Source organism: Hemicordylus capensis, chromosome 3 (assembly GCF_027244095.1).
Source record: "Hemicordylus capensis ecotype Gifberg chromosome 3, rHemCap1.1.pri, whole genome shotgun sequence".
Classification (NCBI taxonomy): domain Eukaryota; kingdom Metazoa; phylum Chordata; class Lepidosauria; order Squamata; family Cordylidae; genus Hemicordylus; species Hemicordylus capensis.
In genome coordinates, this window is record NC_069659.1 from 336,493,363 (window position 1) to 336,518,537 (window position 25,175).

At 45.7% G+C, this 25,175-nt stretch overlaps 1 protein-coding gene across 1 annotated transcript in view; it reads right to left on the reverse strand.

Moving 5' to 3' along the window:
- Positions 1-23,955, reverse strand: part of SLC2A2 (solute carrier family 2 member 2) — a 40,873-nt gene extending 16,918 nt beyond the window's left edge. The window contains exons 1-5 of the mRNA XM_053304515.1: positions 23,846-23,955; positions 17,888-17,983; positions 15,746-15,936; positions 11,583-11,707; positions 7,906-8,021 (exon numbers count right to left, since the gene is read on the reverse strand). Coding sequence (XP_053160490.1) covers positions 7,906-8,021; positions 11,583-11,707; positions 15,746-15,936; positions 17,888-17,983; positions 23,846-23,902 — 585 coding nt within the window. The 5' untranslated portion in view covers positions 23,903-23,955. The remainder of the gene's footprint in view (positions 1-7,905; positions 8,022-11,582; positions 11,708-15,745; positions 15,937-17,887; positions 17,984-23,845) is intronic.
- Positions 23,956-25,175: the final 1,220 nt, after the last annotated feature.

Sequence of the window (25,175 nt, forward strand, 5' to 3'; positions counted from 1 at the left end):
AAATTTGAGTGCCTAAAAAAAAAAAGTAAAATGCAAAAGGGGGTTCTTTCTCCTCACACACCCCCATCCCCGCTGCAGCTGCTGCTGCCATGCCCCAGGCAAAGGGGGAAAGCTTCCCTTCATCCCACTTCCCACAGCGGCATTTTTTTTTAAGGTAAAAGGGCAGCAAAAGCCTTTTTGCCTATGGGCGGCAAAAAGGTGAATCCACCCCTGCCCAGAGAACAATTGTTATGGAGTGACCAATAAATAAAGAAGTTGTTCTTGTCCCTTTTTTCAAGGCACACATCTTCACAGAATTTGGGCTTCCTCACTCATCCTAAGCTAAAAAGGACAATGACTCACTTTGATTTTAGAAACAAGCTAACAACGAGGAAGAGGAAGAGAGAGATATTGGATACCATAGGCCTTTTTCCTTTGTTTTCCATTTGAACTATACAAACAACTATGGTAATTATCAATTTACCCTAAAATAAGAGGACCCTGAATTTAAGATGAGCCCCTTAAAAGATAGAGGTTAAATACAGGTTATACCTTTATTGAGGCCACAGTCCATACAGAACATAGTGAAACAGACTGGTTCCAGATCAGCAAAGAAGTAAAACAAGGCTGTATACAGCGGCGTAGTCAGCAGGAGGGCGGTCCGTGTCCCTCCCACTGGTGGCCCCCGCACGTGATGTCCATGCGTGTAACCTCATGTGCAAAGGGGGCCTGGCCCGATCTCCAGAGGACCTCCCCAGCTCTCCCGATTGCATTTCCAGCCAGCACCTGCTAGTGGGGTGCGTTGATTTCCCTTTCTCTCCTCCATTTGAACCCTAGTGCTCAATGGTGGCTCCGCCCCTGGCCGTATACTTTCCCCTTATTTATTCAATTTATATGCTGAAGATATACGGAAGAGAGCAGGACTGGAAGAAGATGAGTGCAGTTTTAAAGCTGGAGGAAAGAACATCAAAAACCTGCGCTATGCTGATGACACTACTCTGATAGCTGAGAATCCAGATGATCTGCTTCTAGTAATGAAAGTCAAGGAGCACAGTGAAAAATGGGACTATGACTAAATGTAAGGAAGACTAAACTGATGACAACGTACAGTAACCAGCCTCAGAATTGATAATGAAGACGTTGAAGTGGTGGTTAGCTTCTGCCTTTTAGGATCAACCATCAACAGTAAAGGACCCAGCAGTCAAGAAATACACCGCAGACTGGCACTTGGTAAGGCTGCAATGAAGGCCTTGGAAAGGATATTTAGATGCCATGATGTGTCTGTACCTACAAAGATTAGAATTGTTTGGACAATGGTTTTTCCTGTGACACTCTATGGATGCAAAAGCTGGACTTTGAAGAAGCAAGACAGAAAAACTATTGACGCTTTTGAACTTTGGTGCTGGAGAAGACTTTTGAGGATACCATGGACAGCCAGGAAAACAAACATATGGATCATAGAACAAATCAATCCAGAATTTTCACTCTGGGCACAAATGACCGGGCTCAAACTATCATACTTTGGACACATTATGCGGAAACCCATAGAAGAAGCAGCTCCCTCGAGAAGTCCATAATGCCAGGAAAGTTTGAAGGAAAGAGAACAAGAGGATGACCAGCAGCAAGTTGGATGGACTCGATTACGACAGCAATGAATGCACCACTGAGAAACCTTAAAGGCCGGGTTGAAGAGATCATCCTGGAGAGAATCTATCTATGTGGTTGCTCAGAGTTGACACCGACTTGACAAAACTTAATCAGTCAGTCAACCAATACCCTTATTTAGCTGATCTTGTAGTCTCAAGAATGACTTGTGTCCTTTGCTAAGCAGGGTCCACCCTGGTTTGCATTTTGAATGGGAGACTACATGTATGGTTTGAGGGGATGGGGCCGCTCTGGGGAAAGCACCTGATTGCTTGCATGCAGAAGCAGGGTTGTAGTAACTATTGAGGAGGGACAATTGTTCCCAGGTCCCTAGGGTCTGCCCCCCCCAAGGTTCCCCCTTGCCCTCAGCAAGGGTGCCCCTTGCCCCCTCCTGCAACCAGCCAATGAGCAAAGCGCTCACTCTCCTTTCCTCTCTAGTCAGCACTTTAATGACACTGTGGCTAGGGAGGGATGGACACTCCCCTGGGCACTGGACCCTCTCCTGCTTCTGATATCAGATGCAAGGGGGTGGGGGCAATGCTGAGAACAGGGCTGTCATAGCCACAGCAGAGTTTATTCCATCAATTGCTTGACAGGGGAAATGAAACCCGAAACTCTGCCAAGGCTCTGTCCCCAACCCCTGCCAAGCTCCCTACGCCCTTGTGCAGAGGGTTCCAAGTTCCCTCCCTGGCATCTCTCCAAGATAGGGCTGAGAGAGACTCCTGCTTGTAACCTTGGAGAAGCGTGTGTAGACCAGGCCTGCTCAATTTAGGCCCCTCAGCTGTTTTTGAACTACAGATCCCATAATCCCCAGCTACAGTAGCCAATGGCCAGAGATTATGAGAGTTGTAGGCCAACATCTGCAGTATGACCAAAGCTGAGCAGCCCTGGGGTAGACAATACGGAGCTAGATGGACCAAAGGTCTGATTCAGCATAAGGCAGTTTTCTGTGTTCCTACCAAAAGGAAGAGAGCTCCGAATTTAAGACAACCCCCTGATGTCTAACATGAAAGAACTTGGGGGGAAACCTAGTTTTGGGTTCAGGAAAATACAGTATTGCAGGAGCAGATTAGCAGTTAAGGGAGACATGGGTCACTGCAATGATATCAGGACACTGTGCATTTCTGTGCCAACAGAGGCCATATGGTGTGATGACAGCCATTGTCGCATAGTGGATAGCTTGATGGACTTAGACCAGAGAGTCATGTTCTAGTTCCCATTCAGCCATAAAGCTCACTGGTTGACCTTCGGCCAGTCACCACTTCTCAGTCTAACCTACCTCATGGCAGTTGTGATCATAAAATTGGGGAGAACCTTTGAGCTCCTTGATGGAAAGGTAAGATAACAGCAAGCTCATTCACATGTTATTTAAAACACTCATAAGAACATAAGAACAGCCCTGCTGGATCAGGCCCAAGACCCATCTAGTCCAGTATCCTGTTTCGCACAGTGGCCCACCAGATGCCGCTGGAAGCCTACAGCAGGAGCTGAGGGCATGCCCTCTCTCTTGCTGTTACTCCTCTGCAATTGGTACTCAGAGGCATCCTGCCTTTGAGGCTGGAAGTGGGCTTTAGCCCTCCAGCTAGTAGCTGATGTTAGACCTCTCCTCCATGAAGCTATATAAACCATACAATGAGTGTACCGTGTACACAGGTACAGATCCACACACAGGTAAAGTCATTCACGTGTTATGCTGAATGCAGGTACACATGTACACTTCCTATCTGTACCTTGCATTTGCAGGGCCTATATCCAGGTTCACATTTAAAATAAACACAGGTATAGTAATTCTCCGAAGCACATTTATATGGGTATACAGTCCTCTATACACTCTCATACAGCATAATGTCTGAATAGAGCTTGTTGGAGACACCCCCTCTGACCCCAACCTTAGACTCAGAGGTACCAACCCAGAAGTATGTGGAATTCAGGCCTGTGTCTAGTTCCATTTTATTAAGACAGGAATTAATGCCTGGACTCAGGGTGAATTGACACCCAGATCTGCCTGGGTAATGCTTGGTAAATGATTTGTAAAGGCAGGGGAATCTAGCATTGTTTATCAGTGTTTGTGGAACTCACAAGAGACTTAATGGGTCAGGCTTAATTACCAGTCTCACACTGCTGAAATTATCCCTTTTCCTCACTGACAGGATGCTTCTGCCTCAGTCAAATGTATTGATTAACGTCTCACACATGTACCCCTTTTTATGTTACTTTAAATATTCTCTTGTTATACACTAGATAGAGGTACACAAGAAATAATGTAATTGCTGTCTCACACAAATAGAACTAATTCTCTCACTAACTCCTGACTTTTAACACCTTTTGGGACCAGGCTAGCAAATCTGGGACAAGAGAAGGGGCCCATTTGCAACTCAGAGATGCAGATTTGCTTTGGGCAATGTCCCCTCCTCAAGATAGCAGCTAACAGAAGATGAGATTGAGATCTCTCTGGACTGGCTGAATAATTAAAAGATGATATCCAGGAGATAACAGCAAGTTGTCAGCTTTTTGGGGACCCAGGAAAAGATGAGGAGATCTGAATAGACTCTTTGAGAGATCAAAGGAAAATACAACTATAAAGAACAGGCTTACTGGACAGAGAACTAGCAGTCTTGTGCCTACAAGCAATCTTGTGCCTACAAGCAAGATCTGCTCAGGAGCAATCCCAGAGTTTGCTGCTAAGCCGCGGAGCAACAAGCAGAAACTCTGTCCATGGACAGGAACTGTCTGTGATTTCCACTGCGCAGTGAGAAGTCAAGACTTCCCCAGCCATGGTGCTCTGACTCTCAGCCGTGCTCTGAGCAAACTGCATGCTTGATCCAAAAGCTCCTGTCTCCAGCCAGAAGCCTCGCTCCTTCAGCTAAAAGATCCACCGCTCTCAAGCCTCTGATCCTGGTAATATGCTGCCTCTACAAGCCTTGGATCCCTTCATCCTTTCCCCTTCTTCTCCCTTCCCCTCGTCCCTCTACTAATTCCTGATCTCCCCAAACCAAGCCAGCCCTCAGCCTTCCTATCCCCCCCCCTTTTCCATCTATATCTGAATTGTATTAGGCTCTAGGAAGATTTAATACACACACATATGTTAGATAGGAACACTGGATGAATATTGGTGCTGGCTAGGGTTGAAATACTGTTAGTAATATTGATAGAGTGTACTGCTTTCTGTTCAGCTAGATTGATGTTGTTATTCTTTTATACTCAATAAAGCCCATTGAATCATTTAGGATTGGTTTGATCTCCTTTCTTCCTTGCACCCAGATCCTACATGGTCACTATATAAAAGAACTTGGTCACTTGGTGACACTGCGAGACAGGCCTAATTTTGTATGCTAGCTAACGAGCATATTTAGTATATAAATCAGGCCTGGACCACAACAAGCTAGTATAATTAAAGTATGTGGAACAGGACAGGAAACACACATCACAATCTCACAACACAGGGCAGATGGTATTCAGAGGGAATGGAGAACAAACTTGCATATGCTAGTTTTGGCAGCAGCTCCATGTCATGAAATGTCTAGTTCTGCCCTCAGATACATGCAGCTGACAATGGCATAATTATGTGAGGGACTTTCCCAAGATATTTTGCTGTGTCCACAATAAATACACGATCGTTGCTTATCCCATCTTCATCTGGCCACAAGTTCTGCCATTGCTGTTAATGTTGGCTCCAATGGAAGGTATCTCTCCATAGTAGATACCATGATTGGGTGTGAGGAGCATTCTGGATGGGGACCACACCAGAAGGGTAATAGAAACTCCTTGCCATGGTCCCAGTCTGGATTAGGGGCTCTGCACCTGCTATTTACACACACGCACAAGTAAGCACTCCAGGGCCAATGGAACAATGATGGAGGAGGTGGGGGGGAGTCACATCTAGTTTGTCCAGCACTGATTTCTGGCAACAGCAGTACTTCACTGGAGTTGACAGAAATGAACAGTTATTATTATAACAGTTGTGACATTATGTGACATCACTACCAGACATGTCACTAGTCCATCCCAGGACCCACACCTACTTTTGAGTCCGTTTGAGTACTCATAGAGGAAACATGTATTCTTTTTTAAAAGGGGGCTTTGCACACTTTTGATTCGTATATTTTTTAAGGCATTCTTTCTGATTCCAGGGTATGCTGCTGGAGAATATTGTATATCTTATATTTCAAAGCCGTCCATAACATCCTGTGGAATAAACGTTTACAGCCACAAATGAGTCTTTATTTTCAGAACTTTGGTCTGACAGCCCTACAGCGCCCTCTTACAGACAAAATTAGAATACTACCACCTTGGTAGCAGTGGCAACACATTAGCGTGTATAAAACTTTCAGAGCTCCAGATATGAGAGTACATGCTCTGAGACTCAACTGACACGAATGCAGGACAGGGGCCTCCTTTTTTATTGCCCCCAGACTGCAGAATGTCCTCCCAGGGGATGTTTACTCTTTCTCCTTGCTCTCCACCTTCTGGAGCTTGCTGAAGGCTATCCTGTCTATTCAGAACTTCGGACAATGGACTGGTCATTATCGAATATCACTTGCATGAGGTATCTGTGAGTGTGTTTTTAGTGAATACTGGATATAGCTGTATTTCCTTTCTGTTTTCTATTTTATGTTATTATTATTTTATTGATCATATATTGTATATTGTTTTTGTTTTGATGTTTTAAAATTGTGCACACCATATAGATAGAGAGATAGAGAAATAGAGATAGAGATAGATACAGATACAGATATAGATATATCCCCATTTGTTTGATTGTTTGATTATCTATTGATTAATTTCTATATCGTCTTTCATAAAACTTCTCCTAAGGCAATTTACAAAAATTAACATGCAATAAAACTCCATTAAAATCACATTAAAACACTAAAATCAGTTAAAACAATAAAAACCACAAAACACCAAAAACTACAATAATAGAACAGACAGAATCAGGCACGGAGCCAGACCGCCAGCAGCTCGTGTCTGGCCGTGGCAGCGGCCCCGCTCACACCGCCCCCGTGTCTGATGTCAGTAGCTACACCCCCACATGTGACAACAGACATGGGCGGGAGTGGTCTGGCTCTCGAATGGAGCTGCATGGCTCCGTTGGGGAGTTAGATTCCGGCCTTCGCAGTGCGGCCAGGAGCAGCTCTTCCCTGCCTTTAAGGCAGGGGAGAGTTGCTCCTGGCTGTGCTGCGAATGCAGTGCTGGCCAGACTCTAACTCCTGAATGGAGCAGCCATTTAACTCCCGAACGGGGGCTACACAGCGACTACTCCCGAACAGGGGCTATGCCAAACCAGCACCCCCATGTCTGACATCAGACACTGGGGGCGTGTCGGGGCTGCGAAGTGCAGCCCCTGATTGGTAGCGACCTGGGTTCTTTGAACCCATTTGCCCAATGGTGGCTAAGTCCTTGGACAGAATAGCAGGAGAGCTGAGAGACCGGGCCAGCCCCGGGGGGGGGGGGGGGGAAGCTGAACAAATTAAAAGGAGTTTATTTGTTGCTGTTTTTTTTTAAAGCAGCTGCAGATGTTAAAAAAGAGTGGATTGGGAGAGCATTCCAGAGCCTGGGAGCAACAACAGAGAAGGCCCTGTCTCATGCACACGGCAATCTCGCTTCTCTCAATGTTGGCACACGGAGCAATGACCCCCCCTCTGATGACCTTGTTTAAGTAATGGTAGGTAGTTCACAATACAGAAAAACAATCAATCAATAAAAATAACAATCAAGCACCCACTCATTTAAAACCAGTGAAAACAATTTAAAAACTCTGGAAAGCCAGACTAAAAAGAGGGGTCTCAAGGGTTCTCTTCAACATCAAGAATGCTGATACACCTCAGTTTTCCTACCCTACTACACAGAGTTGAATGAACATCACCATCTGAGCTTCTTGGAGGAAGTGCGGGATAGAAATGTAAAAATATAAATAAATAAATCTCAGAAGGGAACGCATTCCACCACATCAGAGCCGCTGCAGAGCCAGCCCAATCCCAAGTTGCCACCAGAAGAACTAGTGGAACTTAGAGGAAATAACCCAAGGATGAGTCTGTTTGCCTGGGATTATCTTGGGTATAAGGACAAGATAAGAGCAGGTGCAGCACAATGGGAAGAGTTGGCAGCCTTAGGACATCACCAGCCCCACCTTGGACATCTCAGGGTTTTTAATATATCCAGCCTAAAAGCCATAGAAAGCTACCCTGGTAGTGGAAAATCTCAAAACAGAAATAACAATGTAAAATATAATTCTACAATACCAATGGTTTGTTTGTTTTTGTCAACGATGCCTCCATGTACCTGGCTGATGAGAATGCCTATAACTACAGCAAGTTGGTTCAGGGTTCCCATTGCCCCTCGGAGAGCGGTAGGTGCTATCTCCCCAACGTACAGTGGACAAAGTCCTGATGAGAATCCTGCACAAAACATGTGTAAAAATCACTTATCCAGTCATACCAGATTGCTAACAGGTATATTCATTCATTCATTCAGATATTTTTTTTAACCCCTAATGATGCCGCCACAAGGTTTTACAAATAGAGCTGGTGCTTCCTGTGCTGGTGCTGTGAAGGCAAATGTCAGTGAAACAAGTAGGAAGGAAACTATCTTCCAAAAACAGCACTGCTCTTGTTGCTTTCAGCAGCACTGAGGAAGACCCCTTACATGCAACTTCTACCAACACTGTAGTGTATTGCAGTGAAGAAGGAAAGTTGCACCAGTTGAATACTGCCCGACCCTCATGACACTTTACTGATTGGTTCAACTTATTCAGTGTTATTGAATTGGTTGGTTTAACCAATTATTGGTTGGTTGGTTGGTTGGTTGGTTAAATTTATTCAATTGGTTCAACTTATTCAATTCAACTTATTGATTGGTCCAACTTGTTCAATGTTGTCTACATTAACTGGCAATGTGCTCTCCAGTGTTTCCGATGGGTATAAATTTCTAACCCTACCTTGAGATACAAGTAGTATCAGTTTGGCAACTGCAAATTGAAGGACATTCAGAAGAACCACTGAAAGTCCTGTTTGGGGGGCAGGCTGTCGGTTCAAAATCATATCCACCTTTGTGGGTCCCTTTTTGAAAATATTTCTGAAATACATATTTTGTCTGGATATTTGAAGCCTGTCATGATGGGATTACCCCACCCACCACGCAAATATTTAAAGGTCTTGCCAATCTCAGCAATACAAACTACTTGCCCAAAAGTTAAAAAAACAAACACCAAAACCCTCGTGTTAGAGATCTCCTCTCCTCTCCTCTCCCAAATGTAACTCCCATAATTCCTTTCCAACCAGCAGGATAATGAACTATGCCTCTGTATATATGTGCTCCAGGTCTCAGCAGCAGTGAATTTTCAAGCTGGATGCATGGCTGCACCCTCAGGGACAGAAGCCCTTTTATTTTTGGAAGATAGCTGTATACCCTAAACTCTTAAGACCCCTGTGTCTCAAATTCTGCCTGATAAAATCCACACGAATCCTGCTTTCCCCAGCAGCAAATCTGCCCCAAGCGGAGTACTCCCAAAATGGTACTGTTAGGTAAAATATAGCATCAGGAGCACCTTGGGGATGCTATTACAAATGGCTTTCTTTTGTTTGACTATATCTATTGCCCCAGGGGCGTAACTACTATTAGGCAAGGGGAGGCAGCTGCCTGGGGGCCCCCACGCCTCGAGGGGCCCCCCAGAGGCAAGTCACATGTGAAGTGTGTGTGTATATCAGCGAGGGGCCCATTTTAAAATTTTGTCTCTGGGCCCACTTCAGCCTTGTTACGCCCCTGTATTGCCCTGCCTCTGCGACACATCATTTGCTGCCACTGGCATGAGCAAGAAAATGTGTCAGGTCAGAACAGCTTCAGTCAAGGGTATTTGGTAGCTCTCCGCCATGTTATGTGGAGAGCTATAATATATTTTTGACCAAAGAACGGTACACTCCTTCTTTCTGGGATGGCCATCCTCTTCCACTGAGCGCACAGCTTCGGGAGGGACCCACATGCAGCGGTGAGGGAAGAAGGGGATACCCCCCTAGCCAGCCAGATCATCTGAATCAGCCCTGGCAGTCAATGGGGTGACAGATGTCACATCCTCATGGGGAAAGAGTTACTGCACATTATGGAGGAGGAAAGGAAGAGCTCATCATGGGAATAGGGGAGAGCCTAGAACAACCAGCCTGAGGGAGCAAAGGCACAGCAAAGAACATTATTAGGAGAGTGAGGATTTTGCTGAACACTGAGGCTGTTCTCACGAGCAGACAAGACCAGGCTAGTGCAGCTAAGCCCAGGGTTAGCTGCCTCTGGGAACCGGTGGGAGCTGAGCAGCTCCCAGAGGCACCTCAGCGGCAAACCCACCTAGGAAGCCCTCCTCTTAAATGAGGCGCTCACTCCCTTAACCGCATTTACCTCGTTGTGTGCCAGCGCGGGCTGCTTTCAGCTGGCACCGAAGCACTGACGGGCATCCGCTCGTCACTGGGGGGGGATCCAGTGCACTGGCATGGTGCACTGAGGGATTTCTGGGGGCCAGGATGACAGCAGCATCAGGGGCAGCAGTGGAGCATCTGGGCACGCAAACTGCGTGGCCAGCAACATCTTGGCGATCATCTGTGGGGAAGGTAAGCCTGCCTGCCCTCCCGCCCTCCTGAATGGTCTTGTGAATGGGCCCAATGAATACCTATAGAGGTGAGGTAATTAATGTAATTCAGGTAATTAATTGGTCTCCTACCTACCTGGCTGCATTGGCTTCTGTTGCTTGTTCTGGGGTAGAGGAGTGAGTGAAGGGAGCATCTTTAAACAACTGAGGCCTTTTAAAATAATTAATTCAAGCTATAGAGCCATCATATACCATGACTGAGACACTTTGCTGTAAAGTTCTAGGCTGCTGAACGGAGGAGTGAAAGGGGGAGCTGGATGTTTGTTTGTTTATTTGTTTGTTTGTTAGTTTTAGAAGTTACCCTTTCTGACTGATCAAAGAGGCACCTTTTAAAAGTGGTGATTCTCTTTACTGAGCAGAGGAAGTGCAACTGGCCCTATCCACCCCGAGCACAGCATCCCTCCAGTGGCTGTTGATGATATCTCCCATATGTTTTGTTTTTCGATTGTGAGCCCTTTGGGGACAGGGAGTCATTTTATTTATTTATATCTATGCAAACCGCTTTGGGGACTTTTGTTGAAAAGCGGAATCTAAATATCCATCATATTCGTATTCATACCCCCTTACTAATATTTTGTGTCATCCCTGAATGTCATTTCCAGTAACAATCCAGTGGGGTCCTGTGTTGCAGCCTTCCATTACCCAAATGTTGCAGTAATCAATTCACTCTCTCCTCTAGTTTTGCTCACACTTCTTGTGCCTTGTGGTGCTTTGGCATTACCATCGGGGCAAAGGCTGAGCTGCCACAGAGCCCAAAAGCTCCAATTGCTAATCGTGGCTGCCTTACACAGCTGCACTAAAGTCTCCTCCAACCCCTCTTCTGCCACATAAGCAATAGCAGGGGAAGTGAGGGAGGATAAACCTCCCCCAAACAAGAAGCTCATGGCCCTGCAATTGTTGGATTCCTGGTGGTAACCTGAAACAGTCTTCTGCCATATGACGTAGGAATCTAATTCAGATCATTGGTCCATCTGGCTCAGTACTGTCTACACTGAGTGACAGCAGCTCTCACAGGTTTTAGGCAGGAGTTTTTCCCTGGTCTAACCAAAGAATTGGACCTGGGACTTTCTGCATACAAGCAGATGCTCTACCTCTGAGCTACAGCTCCATCCCCTAAGGAGATAGCACATCCACCCAAGTGCAAACCAAGGTAGACCCTGCTTAGCAAAGGGAACAATTCATGCTTGCTACCGCAAGACCGCCTCCTCCCTTTCTCATTAAAATCCTGATCTTCTCATCTCTTGTCTCATTCTGTTAACACCTTCTTGAGGCTGATTTCTATTCCAGGCAGTCAACTAAACTTCTTGGTCCTGTTGGCAAGCTTACTTACCACAGTGTAGTCCTGTTAATGCTCTTCCTATAATGATGAGGATGTGTGCAGGGCCAAATTTTGCAAGCCCCAAAAAGAGATTCCCACTGATGGCAAGAACATTCACTATTAGCATGGCTTTAATTCTGGAATAAAGAAGGGAAGTAATTAAATTCAACATTTTTGTGAATTCCCTTGAGCCTCATCTATTGACTCATGATAGCAAGGTATCAACATTGTTAGGGTACTTCCACAACTGAAAGTTAGAAACTGGTACACCACATATAGAGTAAACCCTGAAGATCAGAAAAGACTGAAAATTGAGTGTTTTAAGGGCATGAGAAGAATCTGGTTGGATCAGGCCAATTTCAGATTGGTCAATTTGAATTTGAATTTGAACGTCCTATTTTCCAAAGTGGCCACTCCAAGGCCTCTGGGAAGCCTAGTAGCTGTTGATGGACCTGTCATCCATGGATTTGTCTAATTCCTTTTTAAAGTAAAATAAACTAGTGACTATCACCACATCTTGTGGCACTGCATTCCATAGATGAATGACGTGCTATGTGGGGAAGTACTTCATTCTGTCCATTCTCTCTCACTCAACACATGGAACATGAAGTCTGCTTTATAACAACAACAATCAATGCAGCACAGAGCAAGTAACCATGATCCCCTTTTAACAAAGAACCACAATTAGGGTTTGAAGGTGGCTAGCAAACCCCTAGATAAAAAGGAACTGCTAACCATGGCGAAAGCTGGTGCAGCGGGAGAAGATCATGCTTGAGAAAGGAGAGGATGGGATGGGAAGGAAGCATGCAGTCCCTCTTCCTGCCCCAGTCCCTTCATCATGTCGCACTTGTGGGCTTGCCACAGGCAACTGGTTGGTTACTTTGGGGAACAGGACGCTAGGCTAGATAGGCCTTGGCCTGATCCGGCAAGTCTCTTCTTAGGTTCTTATGCAAGTCAGTGACACAGTGGGTCATGGTCCATCAGAGGCTGGGACTCCTCACACAAATGCGACAGCATCCAGCATTCTTTCTCACCTTGAAGTGCCCCTAACTATGGGAGAGAAGCTCATTTGTGGCAAGGCCATAACCCCCTGATATTGAGCATGAAGAGCCACTGCCGGAATTTTACCAGTGGGAGGGCAAAGTATATCCAGATAGGTAGGTACAGTAGGTAGGTAGGTAGGGATAGGGACAGGGACAGATATAGATGTCCAGCAGGCAATCCCGCTGGCAGGGCTGCCGCAGTATCATCGGTAGAGGCTAGCAGCGTTCTGGAGGCTGGCGATGGATGGGGGGGCAGAGCCGCGGCGAGGCTTCCTGGCACAAGCAGGGTGCTGGAGGCAGAGGGCAGTGAGAGCCGGTAGGAGTCTCCTGCCGAGAGCGGGCTCGACTCAATGGTGCTGAGCAGGGGTGTATCTAGAGTAGGGCAGGCAGGGCATGTGCCCCGGGAGCCACTTGAAGGGGGGGAGCAATTTTTAAAAATTAATTAAAAAAAAAAAAATCCACCGAAAACAAAATGGCCACCATGCATGCTCAAATGGCCTCTGTGAGATCCTAGGCCATGCCAGGCCTTGCAGAGGCCATTTGAGCATGCATGGTGGCCATTTTGTTTTCAGTGGCCTTTTAAAAAAAGTTATTTTTTAAATTGGCCACCGCACATGCTCAAATGGTACCTGTGAGGCCCTAGAGGCCAGCAGGGGGAGGGGGAACCTTTGCAGACCCCCCATGGCCTTTAGGAAGCCCCCCGAAAGGTCTACAGGTAAAAAAGATTTTTTAAAAAATATAATATAATATGTCACTGTACACATATTCAGATTGCTACTATGTACAGAGAATCAGGGCTTGTGACTACTGAGCTGAAGCTTATGAGCTAGGATTGTATTCATTTGCTCTTACTTTGCTTCTTGTGATAAGTGAGTTAAATGTGATGTCTTGATAATATGGCTATTAATGGTGAATTTGTCTTTGAATCAGTGTGAAATCCTTAGTATTAAGGCCCACTGGGAGTTTCTTGCTCTCTTTGTCTCATTGTAACTGTCTTTCTGAAATACTAGAATATATTCTAAGCAGTGACACAGTTTATTCTGTATATCCTTTAATTATTTTCAGAGTATCTGGGAAAAGTCAAATTCTCCATTTATTTTTAAAACTTATGTAATAGCAATGCTACAATGCATAGTAGAGAATTAGACAGGCACCTCTGTTTAGTTTTCCAAGTACACCTCCACATAGTATTTGGGTATTTCATGAGCCCCAGCATACTGAAATTTGTAGTTTTCCAGCACTTTTTGGTCTGGCTGCGTCCACTGCTAAATAGTTTTTGAAATATTAATAGATTGATGAGCTTGACTTGTATTTTTCAGCTGATAGTATGGTAAAGTTATCTGAAAGATGGGTGTCAGATGTTTGGACAGGGGGCGCAATTTCAGTGTTTGCCCTAGGCACTATTTTCCCTAGATGGTGCTGAGTGAGGGGATGGGGCACAAGGCGCTCTGCAGTGATGTCAGGTGTGCCTTGGAGAGGGGGAGGGGGCAGAGTGAGAGAGGGGAAGGAGCAAGGGGAGGAGTAGACACAGGTGGCTCTTGTAAAGGGGAGACAGGGCCGAAGGAAGGCCGGGCCCCAATTAAGGGGGGTCGGAGGTGTAAGGCCTGTGAGGAGGCCTTCAAAATGGAGACAGTCAGTGATGAGGGGGCAGGAGAGGGAGGGCCATAGTCCTCTGGTGAGGGGCTGGCCAAAGACTGACAAGCCCGAAGGAGGAGGAAATATAATCTGACCATGAATCGGGGGAGGGGAGGGAACCTTGGGGGAGGGGAGGGAACTGGCCATCTTGAGGACACCCATGGCCATATGTCATTTTGGGAGATGGCCAGAGTTAGAACAAGTTTCAAGTCTTTGAAACTGCAGATTTAACTCCATTGTGTTAGATTGTCTACCAGTGTAGAATAACTCGGAGAAAGCTAAATTTCCCTCATTAGAAGGCACTGTGGTTACAGGTTCGTCAAAGGCAGTACACTTTGCTAAAGATGCCATTGCAGACAGCAGGGGCCCCAAATCTTGGGTCCTTCTATTTTGTTGGACTACAGCTCCCATCATCCCCAGCCAATGATGGGAGTTGTAGTTCAACAACATGAACTACAAGTTGGACCCAACTACATGAATTACATGAAGGACCCAAGTGTGGGAAGCAGTCAAATATAGCATTCCTATGTCGAGTTCTCTCTCTTTCCTTCTGTGACATGCAGTAAGATTACCTCAGGTGGCTGTGACATTATTACAGATGATACAAGTTTCCCTATCTCTTGTTCCACATCTTTGGTTGGTTGCAGGGAAATGCACTATGTGATGACATCACAAATGGGATATATGCTATGTCACCTTATGGGGCAGGAGAGGAACAACCAGACACAGGGACAGCATTTTTGGCAGCAGTCTTGTGTCACTCATAGAGATCATTCACACAATCAACAACTGTGTTCTACCGGGGTTTGGGAGCTGTGTGTGCCCCAATTTTTGGTTGTGTGGAAGCAAGGTAACAGGAAAACCTGGGTAGAGGTGATTGTGTAGAAGCAAGGCAGGAGGAAAAGCTACCCAGGTTTTCCTCCTACCTTGTTTCCATGCAACTGAAAATTGGGAGCACACACAGCTCCCAAACCCGGGTAGAACACAGGTGTTGATTGTGTGAATGACCTCATAGTGTGTCGTTTCACTCTAAAGCACCAGCCTGAGAAGCAGTTCTGTTGTGTCAATTCAAAGCTCATACACTGCATTCTCAACAGTGGTTGGTACTTTAATAAAGGCATAATTGTTATGATCCTGTGAATTTTATAACAGGTCAACATTGCTATATAGTTTTGATTTAAATGCCAATGTTTCCATTGGTTCCTCATAATATTGTTTCATTTCTCTTCCTACATATATAGTCTGCCTTTCATCCATCATGGAAGTGGCAAACATAAGAAGGGTATTGACCAGACCCCAACTTCCTTTGGTTCAGCCGGGTTGTGCATCATATGCCTTCAGTCCATAGCCATAGAAATTAATTATTTCTGTACAGTGTCTAGCAGCAGCAGGTGCTAAAAGAACAATAATAAAAATCCCCAGTTGGCCAATGAGTATTATTATAACTCATTAATAGTGTCGGCATGCGGAATCATATAAAGACTGATCATTTCTCACCTGCCCATATTTTCTCCAACCCAGCCAACAGTGAAGGAGGTGATCATTCCACCAACTGCAAACATGGCCACGGAGAGGGACCATAATGTGACGATGGTAGGGTTCTCGTATAGTTGTTCCATTATGTATGAACCGTTGCTGTCTAAGGGAGGTGAAATATCCAGCACCTCGGCGTAGTGCTCTTGAATGATCTGTGGTGGCAAAAATGTGTCAGCCAAATAATCGGTTCTCAGATGCCCACAAAGTCTATTTATTGTTTGAAATAGGAGGGCTATTCACACATTAGGCTGGTTGGCAAGATTATGAATAGGGTAGGATACGGCTCCTACCTGAGTTCAGGAGCTGCACATGCTCCCATTTTCTGCTCATGTGTGAATTAAAAACAAGGCCGGAGGCAATGGCAGTGATCATCTGCTAAGTAACAGCTGGGTCGGAGGACTCCCTCCTACCCAGCAACTGGACTCAAGTCTTTAAGGAGGTAGAAGGAAAAGCCCTCTGCCGGTGCTTCTGACCTTGTTCTTAACTCTTACAAGAGCCAGAAGCAGGAGTGCACATAGCTCCCGAACTGGGGCAGGAGCCTTCTCCTAACCACTGACTGGTTGTGAGAACAGCCTTGCTGCATGTCAGCACACCTGAGTTTGACAAGAAGTGTACCCTCAATAAGGAGTTGCAGTCAACTCTGGCTCTCTGATATCTCTACCTGTATGATACAAGTTATTTCAAGTCCGTGTTTCACACATTCATTCACACTCATTTATATGCTACACGTATCTTAAGAAGGATATCGTAGAACTGGAAAAGGTGCAGAGGAGGGCAACCAAAATGATCAGGGGCCTGGAGCACCTTCCTTATGAGGCAAGGCTACAGCATCTGGGGAAAAGAGGCGACTAAGGGGAGACATGGTCGAAGTGTATAAAATTATGCATGGAATGGAGAGGGTAGACAGAGAGAAATTTTTCTCCCTCTCTCACAACACAAGAACCAGGAGTCACCCCATGAAACTGAAGGTTGGGAGATTTAGGACCGACAAGCGGAAGTACTTTTTCACACAGCACATAATTAATCTATGGAATTCTTTGCCATGGGATGTGGTGATGGCCACCAGCTTGGATGACTTTAAAAGGGGCTTAGACAGATTCATGGTGGACAGGTCTATCAATGGCTACTAGTCTGATGGCTGTGGGCCACCTCCAGCCTCAGAGGCATGATGCCTCTCAATACCAGTTACAGGGAGCAACATCAGAAGAGAGGCCATGCACATACCTCTTGCCTGTGGGCTCCCCAGAGGCATCTGATGGGTCACTGTGTGAAACAGATGCTGGACTAGATGGGCCTTTTGGGGCCTGATCCAGCAGGGCTGTTCTTATGTCCTTAAGTGCTTTACAGATGTTCTGCATGGGCTAAATGAATGTGCAATATGAATGTGCGATAAAGAGATATTTTAAAATGTAAATTTAATCAATCATACACCCACACCTGGACCAGTTCACACAACACAGTCCCTGGCACATATGATTATAAAAAGGATGCAATGAGAGTGTGCCCATTGGGATGTCCTCCATGGACATCCCAACATTTACTTGGTATGTCAATGTATTGTGCAGAGGAAAGGCTGTTCATCTGATACTTGTTTAAACAAGTACTTCATGCGTTTGTATAAAGGACACATCGGGATGGTGTTGGGATCCCGACAAAGGATGTCCCAGTGGGTGCTCTCTCAACATGCCCCCTTCATAATCACATGCATCAGGGGCTGTTTCATACAAACCAGCCTTGTAAGGTTGCCCTGATAATGTGGCCTGGTTCACACAATTATTTGAATCTAGGTTTCGTGTGGGTTACCAACAGTGGTATGATGGTGTGAATTCACACCAAGGCAGTTTATGGCCTAAGAGAAATCTGAGATCCAGGCCTTCATGGATCACACAATCACACTGATGTCTATAACCCATGTTAAATCTAGATTCCAATGATTATGTGAACCAGGCCAGTGTTGCTTAACCTTTGGCTGCAGCAGTGGTCTATTCTGAGAAAAGCTAGGCAGACACCCCTTGGCCTTAGAAGGTCCAGAGAAGTAATCTTCCCCAGGTCAAAGAACAAAGGGCCAATAGCAAAACAATGAATGTAAGCTCATTTACTTACCTTTTGTGGAGCGTTGATGACTCCAATGCAGTACCCATATTGGAAGAAGCCCAGCACAGCAGAGAAGACTGAGAGAATCAACATTCCAGTGAGATACTAGGAAAGGGATAATCAATGAGATTATATTTGGGCCACTTCGTGGTGCTTAGTCACCAGGTTGAGAAACAGGAAGGAGGGATGAGTGCTCACAAAATATTGTCCCCAGAGCCCGGCCCCAAGAAGTCACGGACAACAGATGGTGGGTAAAGGGCCACAGCTTCATTGAAATATAACATGATAACTATAAGTGGACTGGATAGGGGTAAGCCCCACTCCCTTAGACAGTGCAGGGCCTAGCAATGACCGGGTTCAGACTTCATGTCTTCCTCTGTGCCTTGCTTGGGCAACACACCCTGGCTCAGGAAGGCAGCACGCGTGAGTCTGCTACCACCCTTTCATAGCCGACCCCAAAGTGTGGGGCCTGGATGCTTCTAGGTCTTTGCAAGTCCCAGAGCGCGCAGCCCAAGGGCCTGTGAACTCCTGAAGCAGGTTCATGGCAAATCGTCATCCCTGGGCCGCACAAACCACAAGGGATCAATTGACCAATCACCCGTTTAACTATCCAAGGGTGCTCACCGGTGTTCCAACCCTACTAGTTCACCCCCAAAACCCACAGTGTACATGCCCAGCCATGACTTAACTATCTAAGAACACCACCAGGAAGCAGAACGGAGTAGGCGGGGGGGAAACCCAACAAGGCCAATGCATTGGAAGCCAAAAATTCCTATTTGGCCCCCAAAAGGACGACCAGCCACTAGTCCCGCTTTGCCTCCGGGATGGGAGGGTGGGGAAATCCCACTCCAAACTGAAAAGTTTGGGGTGGGGAGATGCCAAGGCAGCCATCTAAGCCCCGCCTCTGACTACGAGACCCAATAGGCTTCTTCTTGGAACCTCGTGCAGGGGGATGGGACAAATAGCCCTCCCCTATGTACGAGGCGAAGGGGAGGGGGCCTTCTATCCCTCTTCTTTGCTGTATGACACTTGAGACTGAAATTTTCCAAAATGAAATTCAAAGAGAAATTTCGGGGTCCCTCCCACAGAAATACATTGGAGAATGTTCTCAGATGGTTTCTTGAAATAAAAGTTCATCTGAACCAAAAAATGTGAAAACTAATGGGGTGCAAAGCTTCCAAAAACAGGAGGATGCAACTGTTTTGGACAGTTTTACCCACTGTAATGGACAGAGGCGTAACTATAGGGGGGGCAGGGGGGGCACGTGCCCCGGGCGCCAGCTTTTCTGGTCACGTGGGGGGCGCCGCCATGACAATTTTTTTTAAATTTTTAAAATTTTTTTGTTAATACAAATGTTTCCTGCTCAGTGCAGCAGTGCTGCAGCAGTCAAGGGAGCGCATCGGCGCCCCTCCCCCACGAGCGGTCCCTTCCGCGCCGCCCGCACCCCCCCCCCATTGCTTTGCTGGTGCCTGGCGGCCAGTCAGTGGCCTGGCTTGGCGGCAGCGGGCGCTTCTGAGGAAAAACCTAAGTATAATGTAGTATGTGGGGGGGCGCCATTTCAGTGCTTGCCCCGGGCGCCGTTTTCCCTAGTTACGCCTCTGGTAATGGATACAAAATATATGGGCCCACATGATGATGCAAAGCATTATGGTTCCATAACACTGGGCCCCAGGGCCGCTGCAGAATCAGAATGCAGCTTGGACAGTGGTGAGAACAGGCGTAGCACTAGTAGCACTTCTGCAGTCACCCCTGTCATCACGAACGGGGGGAACTGTGGAAGTGCTTCTCATGCTACCACCCATTTTTACCAGCATCAGGGCTCCACAGCCACATCCAACGCCACAGCAGCCTGGAGTGCCGAATTACAGAGCTGTAATCGGAACACAGGAAGCTGCCTTCAGTCGGAACTCTCTTCCATCTTACTCAGGATCATCTGCACTGACCGGCAGCTGCTCTCCAGGCTTTCAGGCAAGAGTCTTCCCCAGTCCTACCTGGAAATGCCAGGGATCTCTGGGACCCTCTGCGTGCAAAGCAGATGCTCTGCCACTGAGCAATGGTGTCTACTAAATCAGAGCCGCCATAATTTTAATTGCTGTTTAAATTCTTTTAATTGTGGTCATCTTTGAATGTTTTAAAATTTAATTGTTAGTTTTATTCTGTTTGTATTGTGTTTTGTATACCACCTAGAGTCTTTGGAGTCAGGTGGTATATATAAATAAAATAAAATAAAATAAAATCTGAGCATTAGAGTAGCCCCATCTTTTAATAACCAAAGTGCTTTTCATACGAACATCTTCCATCACTGCTTCCACCACCATTTGCTGGTTGTACTGGCAAACCACACCCCTAGCATGCTCATTTACCCCAGTGGCTACGCTTGGCTTTTCCTTCCTTCCTTCCTTCCTTCCTTCCTTCCTTCCTTCCTTCCTTCCTCCTTCCTTCCTTCCTTTTGCAAGGGGCACAGCCAAGGACATCATCAGGGGGTGGCCTATGGGGGACAGGCCCCCAATGAATGGCTAAGAGCCCCAAATCTCCATGACCTCTGCCACCTTCATAGGTGCCATTTTATAATATTAAGAGCTTTAAATTAGGGGTATGCATGAATTTAATTCAAAGCGGTGGGCTGCAGGCCTGGGCCTGGATCTTTTAAGAACTTAGCAAGGTCCCTGGGCAGAGCTGAATGTGTGGAGGGTTCCTCCTCAAAATATGGCAACCTGCCTGGTCAGGTTTTGTATGCTCCTTGGAGACAGACCCTGAATGGGTAGCTACTAAAAGAGATGGGCTGTGGATGCATCAGAGATGTGGCTAGTTGGCACAATCCCATTCCGCTCTCACATGGGAGAAGGATGTTTATGTGTATAGGGCTTAGTAGATGCATTATGGTTCTGCACCTTGACTCAAGGTGTCAGAATACAGTTAGGACACCGAATAGTGACAGAAGAGTGGTGGGAATAAGCTCTCATGTTCCAGGAAAAGGATTTATTCTTGTCTCCCTAAACACTGTCTAGCCCAGAGATAACCTCCAGGGGAGAGCACCAGTCCCAGGTTCACAGGAGGCATTGGCCATGGGCTGCTCAGAGAACAGTTGTTAGGAAGTGACTATATCAGGTGAAAGATCAGGTACATAGCTTGGGAGTGCTCCTGGACCCAAAGCTCTCCCTGGTTTCTCAGGTGGAGGTGGTGGCCAGAAGCGCTTTTTATCAGCTTCAATTGATACATCAGCTACGTCCATTTCTAGAGGTGAATGAACTTAAAACAGTGATACATATGCTGGTAACTTCCAGGCTTGACTACTGTAATGCGTTCTATGTGGGGCCGCCTTTGTACATAGTCCGGAAACTACAATTGGTACAGAATGCGGCCGCCAGATTGGTCTCTGGGACAACACGAAGGGACCACATAACTCTGGTTCTAAAAGAACTGCACTGACTGCCAATATGTTTCTGGGTGAAATACAAAGTGCTGGTTACTACCTATAAAGCCTATAATGGCTTGAGTCCAGGCTATTTGAGAGAGCGCCTCTTTTCTTATAATCCCTGCCACCTGTTATGCTCTTCTGGAGAGGTCCGGTTACAGTTGCCACCGGCTCGTTTGGGGGTGACCTAGGACCGGGCTTTCTCTGTGGCTGCCCCAGGGCTTTGGAATAAGCTTCCTGCTGAAATAAGAGCATCTCCTTCTCTGTTTGTTTTCAGGAAGAACTTCAAGATCCTCCTGTTCTCTCAGGCTTTTAATTAGAATTAATTTTAATAATTTTAAAAACTTGTTTTAATAATTTTATTCTATTGATTTTATTGTCATGTGTTTTAATTTGTGACTTTTAAATATTTTAAATTTTGTACACCGCCTAGAGATATACATATCAGGCGGTATATAAATATGGTAAATAGATAGATAGATAGATAGATAGATAGATAGATAGATAACTTTACTATCTATCTATCTATCTATCTATCTATCTATCTATCTGGCACATGTGTATGCTGACAAAAATGTGCGTCTCCTGTCTGTTCATGCAAACGTTATACAGGCCTGAACAACTTAGCCCCCCCAGCTGTTTTTGGACTACAGTTCCCACAATCCTCAGCCACACTGGCCAATAGCCAGGGATTATGGGAGTTTAGGCCAACATCTCCAGGAGGGCCGAAGTTGAGCAGCCCTCCGTTAAAACAAGAAAACCACAATGTAAACTAGACAATCAAAACACTTAAAAATAGTTAAAAGTAACAATAATAGCAAAATATAAACAGAAAAGGTTTATTTATTAATTATTCTTATTATTATTATGGCCCCCACCTTAGCAGTGTGGGGAGGTGTAGCCTCACTGGCAGCCGCCATTTTTATTTACAGATGATGCAATGCCCCACTGTTGTGTTGCTGGATGCGACAGCAGAGGCAGGGGGATTCTGTTATCCTTAAAGAAGGGTGCTGGCCACCAAAGACCACTCCAGCCTTCTTTTAGTGCCAGTGCTAAAGAAAACCTCCCTCCCTTGGAAAACCTCCCTTGTGGAATGTGCTCCCTACTAAGATACGATCCCATCTCTGGCAATTTTAAAAAAACTTCTGAAAACACATCTCTTCAACCAAGCTTTCTCAACTTTTTAAAACTTGTTTTTAAATTGTTCTGGCTGTTTAATTGTTGTTCTATGATGTTTTAATCATTAATTATTATGTTATGCTGTTTTATAATTTCTGTTTTAATTGTTAATTGCTTTTAATCGTGTTGTTTTAATGTAAACCACCTGAGCCTTTTGGAAGGGCGGTATAAAAATTTAATCATACATACATACATAAAATAATCCCTGACTACTGGACACTGTGGCTGGGAATGATGGGAATTGTAGTCCAAAACAGGGGTATTGCTAGATACTTTAAAGATCCAGGCCCTGGACCCAGAGTTCCCTTTTTGATAATTAAATTTAATCATACCCAGGGGTGTGGGGACAATGGATCCCGGGATGATGATGTCCTTCAGCCTCCAGGGTCTGCGGGAGCCACCAAGACACCCCCTTATCCAAGGCACCCCCTCTACACCCAACCCTCCCACACACAACCAGAGGTGGGAGTCTGAGCGGTGCCCCTTTATTGAAACACTGGCTGACTTGGGGCTTTCCCCCCCACCTCGCTCTTAGCGAGGGGGGCATGGTCTTAGCGAGGGGGCAGAGGGGCATGGTCAGTGCCCAGATTGAGTCATTCAGCCCCGTTGCCAGGTTTCCCGTCTTTAGTCAGCTGTTTATTGAGTTCGCAAAAATCAGTAAAGAAGGGAGCCACCAGCAGAACCTTGTCCCCAGCCATGGGCGAGCACCCTACATGACTGATCATATTTCTCCAGCTTTTTAAATATTACAACACAGCACCTAGGCTGGTCGAAGCAGCAGAGGGCTAGGTGAAGCTAAGAACTCCCTCCCATGCTCTGTGCAGGTGCCTCCACTGCTGCACTTCCTTTCTGGAAGAGGTCATGGAGCTGGCGGATGGGATTTGGGGCTCTGAGCCATTCGCTGGGCTCCATCCCCTGAAGCCATTTAACCTAGCATCTGCAGGCCCCATCAGATTTTAACCCAGCAGCGGTAAGTCATGTTTGTCTACAATTTTACTCGAAAGAAACAAAAATCACTTCCAAATCAGCATTTGGGAAAGAATCATCTTCTTAAGATGGAGATGGAAAGAATAATCTTCTTAAGATAATATACAGGAATATTAATATTATCTTAATAGTTCAAATTTATTCCACATTTGCATGCTACATCTCTCATTGGATTTTGTCTGTAATGTGTTGCATGTTGCATGTCTGGGAGCATGTTCTCCATGTGTGTTATGGCCTCAATGGTGTTGCTACATGGTGCCGACTTTCTCATTGTACACAGCATCCTGGCTCTTGTTTCTAACAATGGCTAGGAATCCTGGGTTGGAAAATAGAATTAGGAGAATATTCCATGTTTCCTAAGTGGTTATTTCTGTCCCCATTGTTACCTTTCCAGTTCCACCGCCCTCTTCGCCAGCCGGCGCTATTCTATTTTGGCTAGGCATGGTCCTCCTGTTGCTGCCAGGACCATTCTGTGGATTGTCTACTGACAATGGAATGTTTCATTGTTTGGGTTTCCTTGCCTTGGAGACCTTAAAGCAACAGACATCTGCTGGAAGTTGACCAATGGCAACTCTTGGAAGAAGACATGTGAAAGGAGGAGGGTGCCAGTTGTCTGGGGTTTGGTTGGATGTTTCTTGGTGGGCCTTTTGGAGTAGTTGTAAGATACACCTCGTTGTTTAGCTTTTGATGTACTGTATCTGGTTAGGCCACCTTATTTCTGGTGCCATTTCTCTGTTTTGCGCTGATTTTTCAATTTTTGTTTTAAACCTTGAGTTAATTTTTTTAAAAAAATTGACATGTGTAAGCAGCCTTGAAAAAGTGGGTACTTATTCTCTGGAATGAATGAATGAATGAATGCCTATGGCCATAGAGATTTTGATGTGCGGGGAGGAGCTTTGCGACAAGCAACGCCTCCCCACCCACCCCATGAGATGGTACAAAAGTCTGTCCTCTGTTAGAAGCAGCACGTGGGCATCTGCTCCCAAAGAAAAAGGCGACAAAGGTGATTATAGTAGGCCCGCTTTGTTCCCTGGTGGAGAGCAGTGACTCAATATTGGGGAATAGAGGTGCCAGTTATCTAGCTTCCCTACACTTTTTAAAGTTTAGGATAGCATTTACTAGGGCCCGTATGAATGTGCTGTCCTCAGCCATTTTGGAAAAAAGATTTGATAAGGGATTGCCCGACTCTGGCTTATGTCCTTGTGGTGCAGGCCTCCCTGAAACTGTTTCAAATGTGTTGTTATATTGCTCTCTTTACTGTGATACCAGGAAAGAATTTATATCCCCTTTGCTAGAGCAATTTCCAGGAAGAGCCGACCCCTTTTACTTGAACTTCTGCCTTGAGGACCAAAATAATGAGGTCACTAAAGTGGTGGCGAAATTCTTCTATGTTGCTGTTAGATTAAGATCTTGTTTAAGGTCAAATTTATAGGAGCCTACTGTTTTATTCTGTTTTATTCTGTTTGCTATGTATAATGTTTTGTTTTAATGCCTTTTATGTCTTTTGTATGGCCTATGGCTGTAATAAAATTGATTGATTGACTCAATTGCCACCTCCTCCTCTTCTCCATTCTGCAAGATATCAGGAGCTCCCTTGAATCAATATGGTTTACTCCAGTGCCAGCTACTGGTGCTGACAATGCTTTTGTGATGGATAATTAAAATCTGATTAACAATCTGCCTGGCCTGTTGCTGCGTCTTCGTAATGTTTATGGA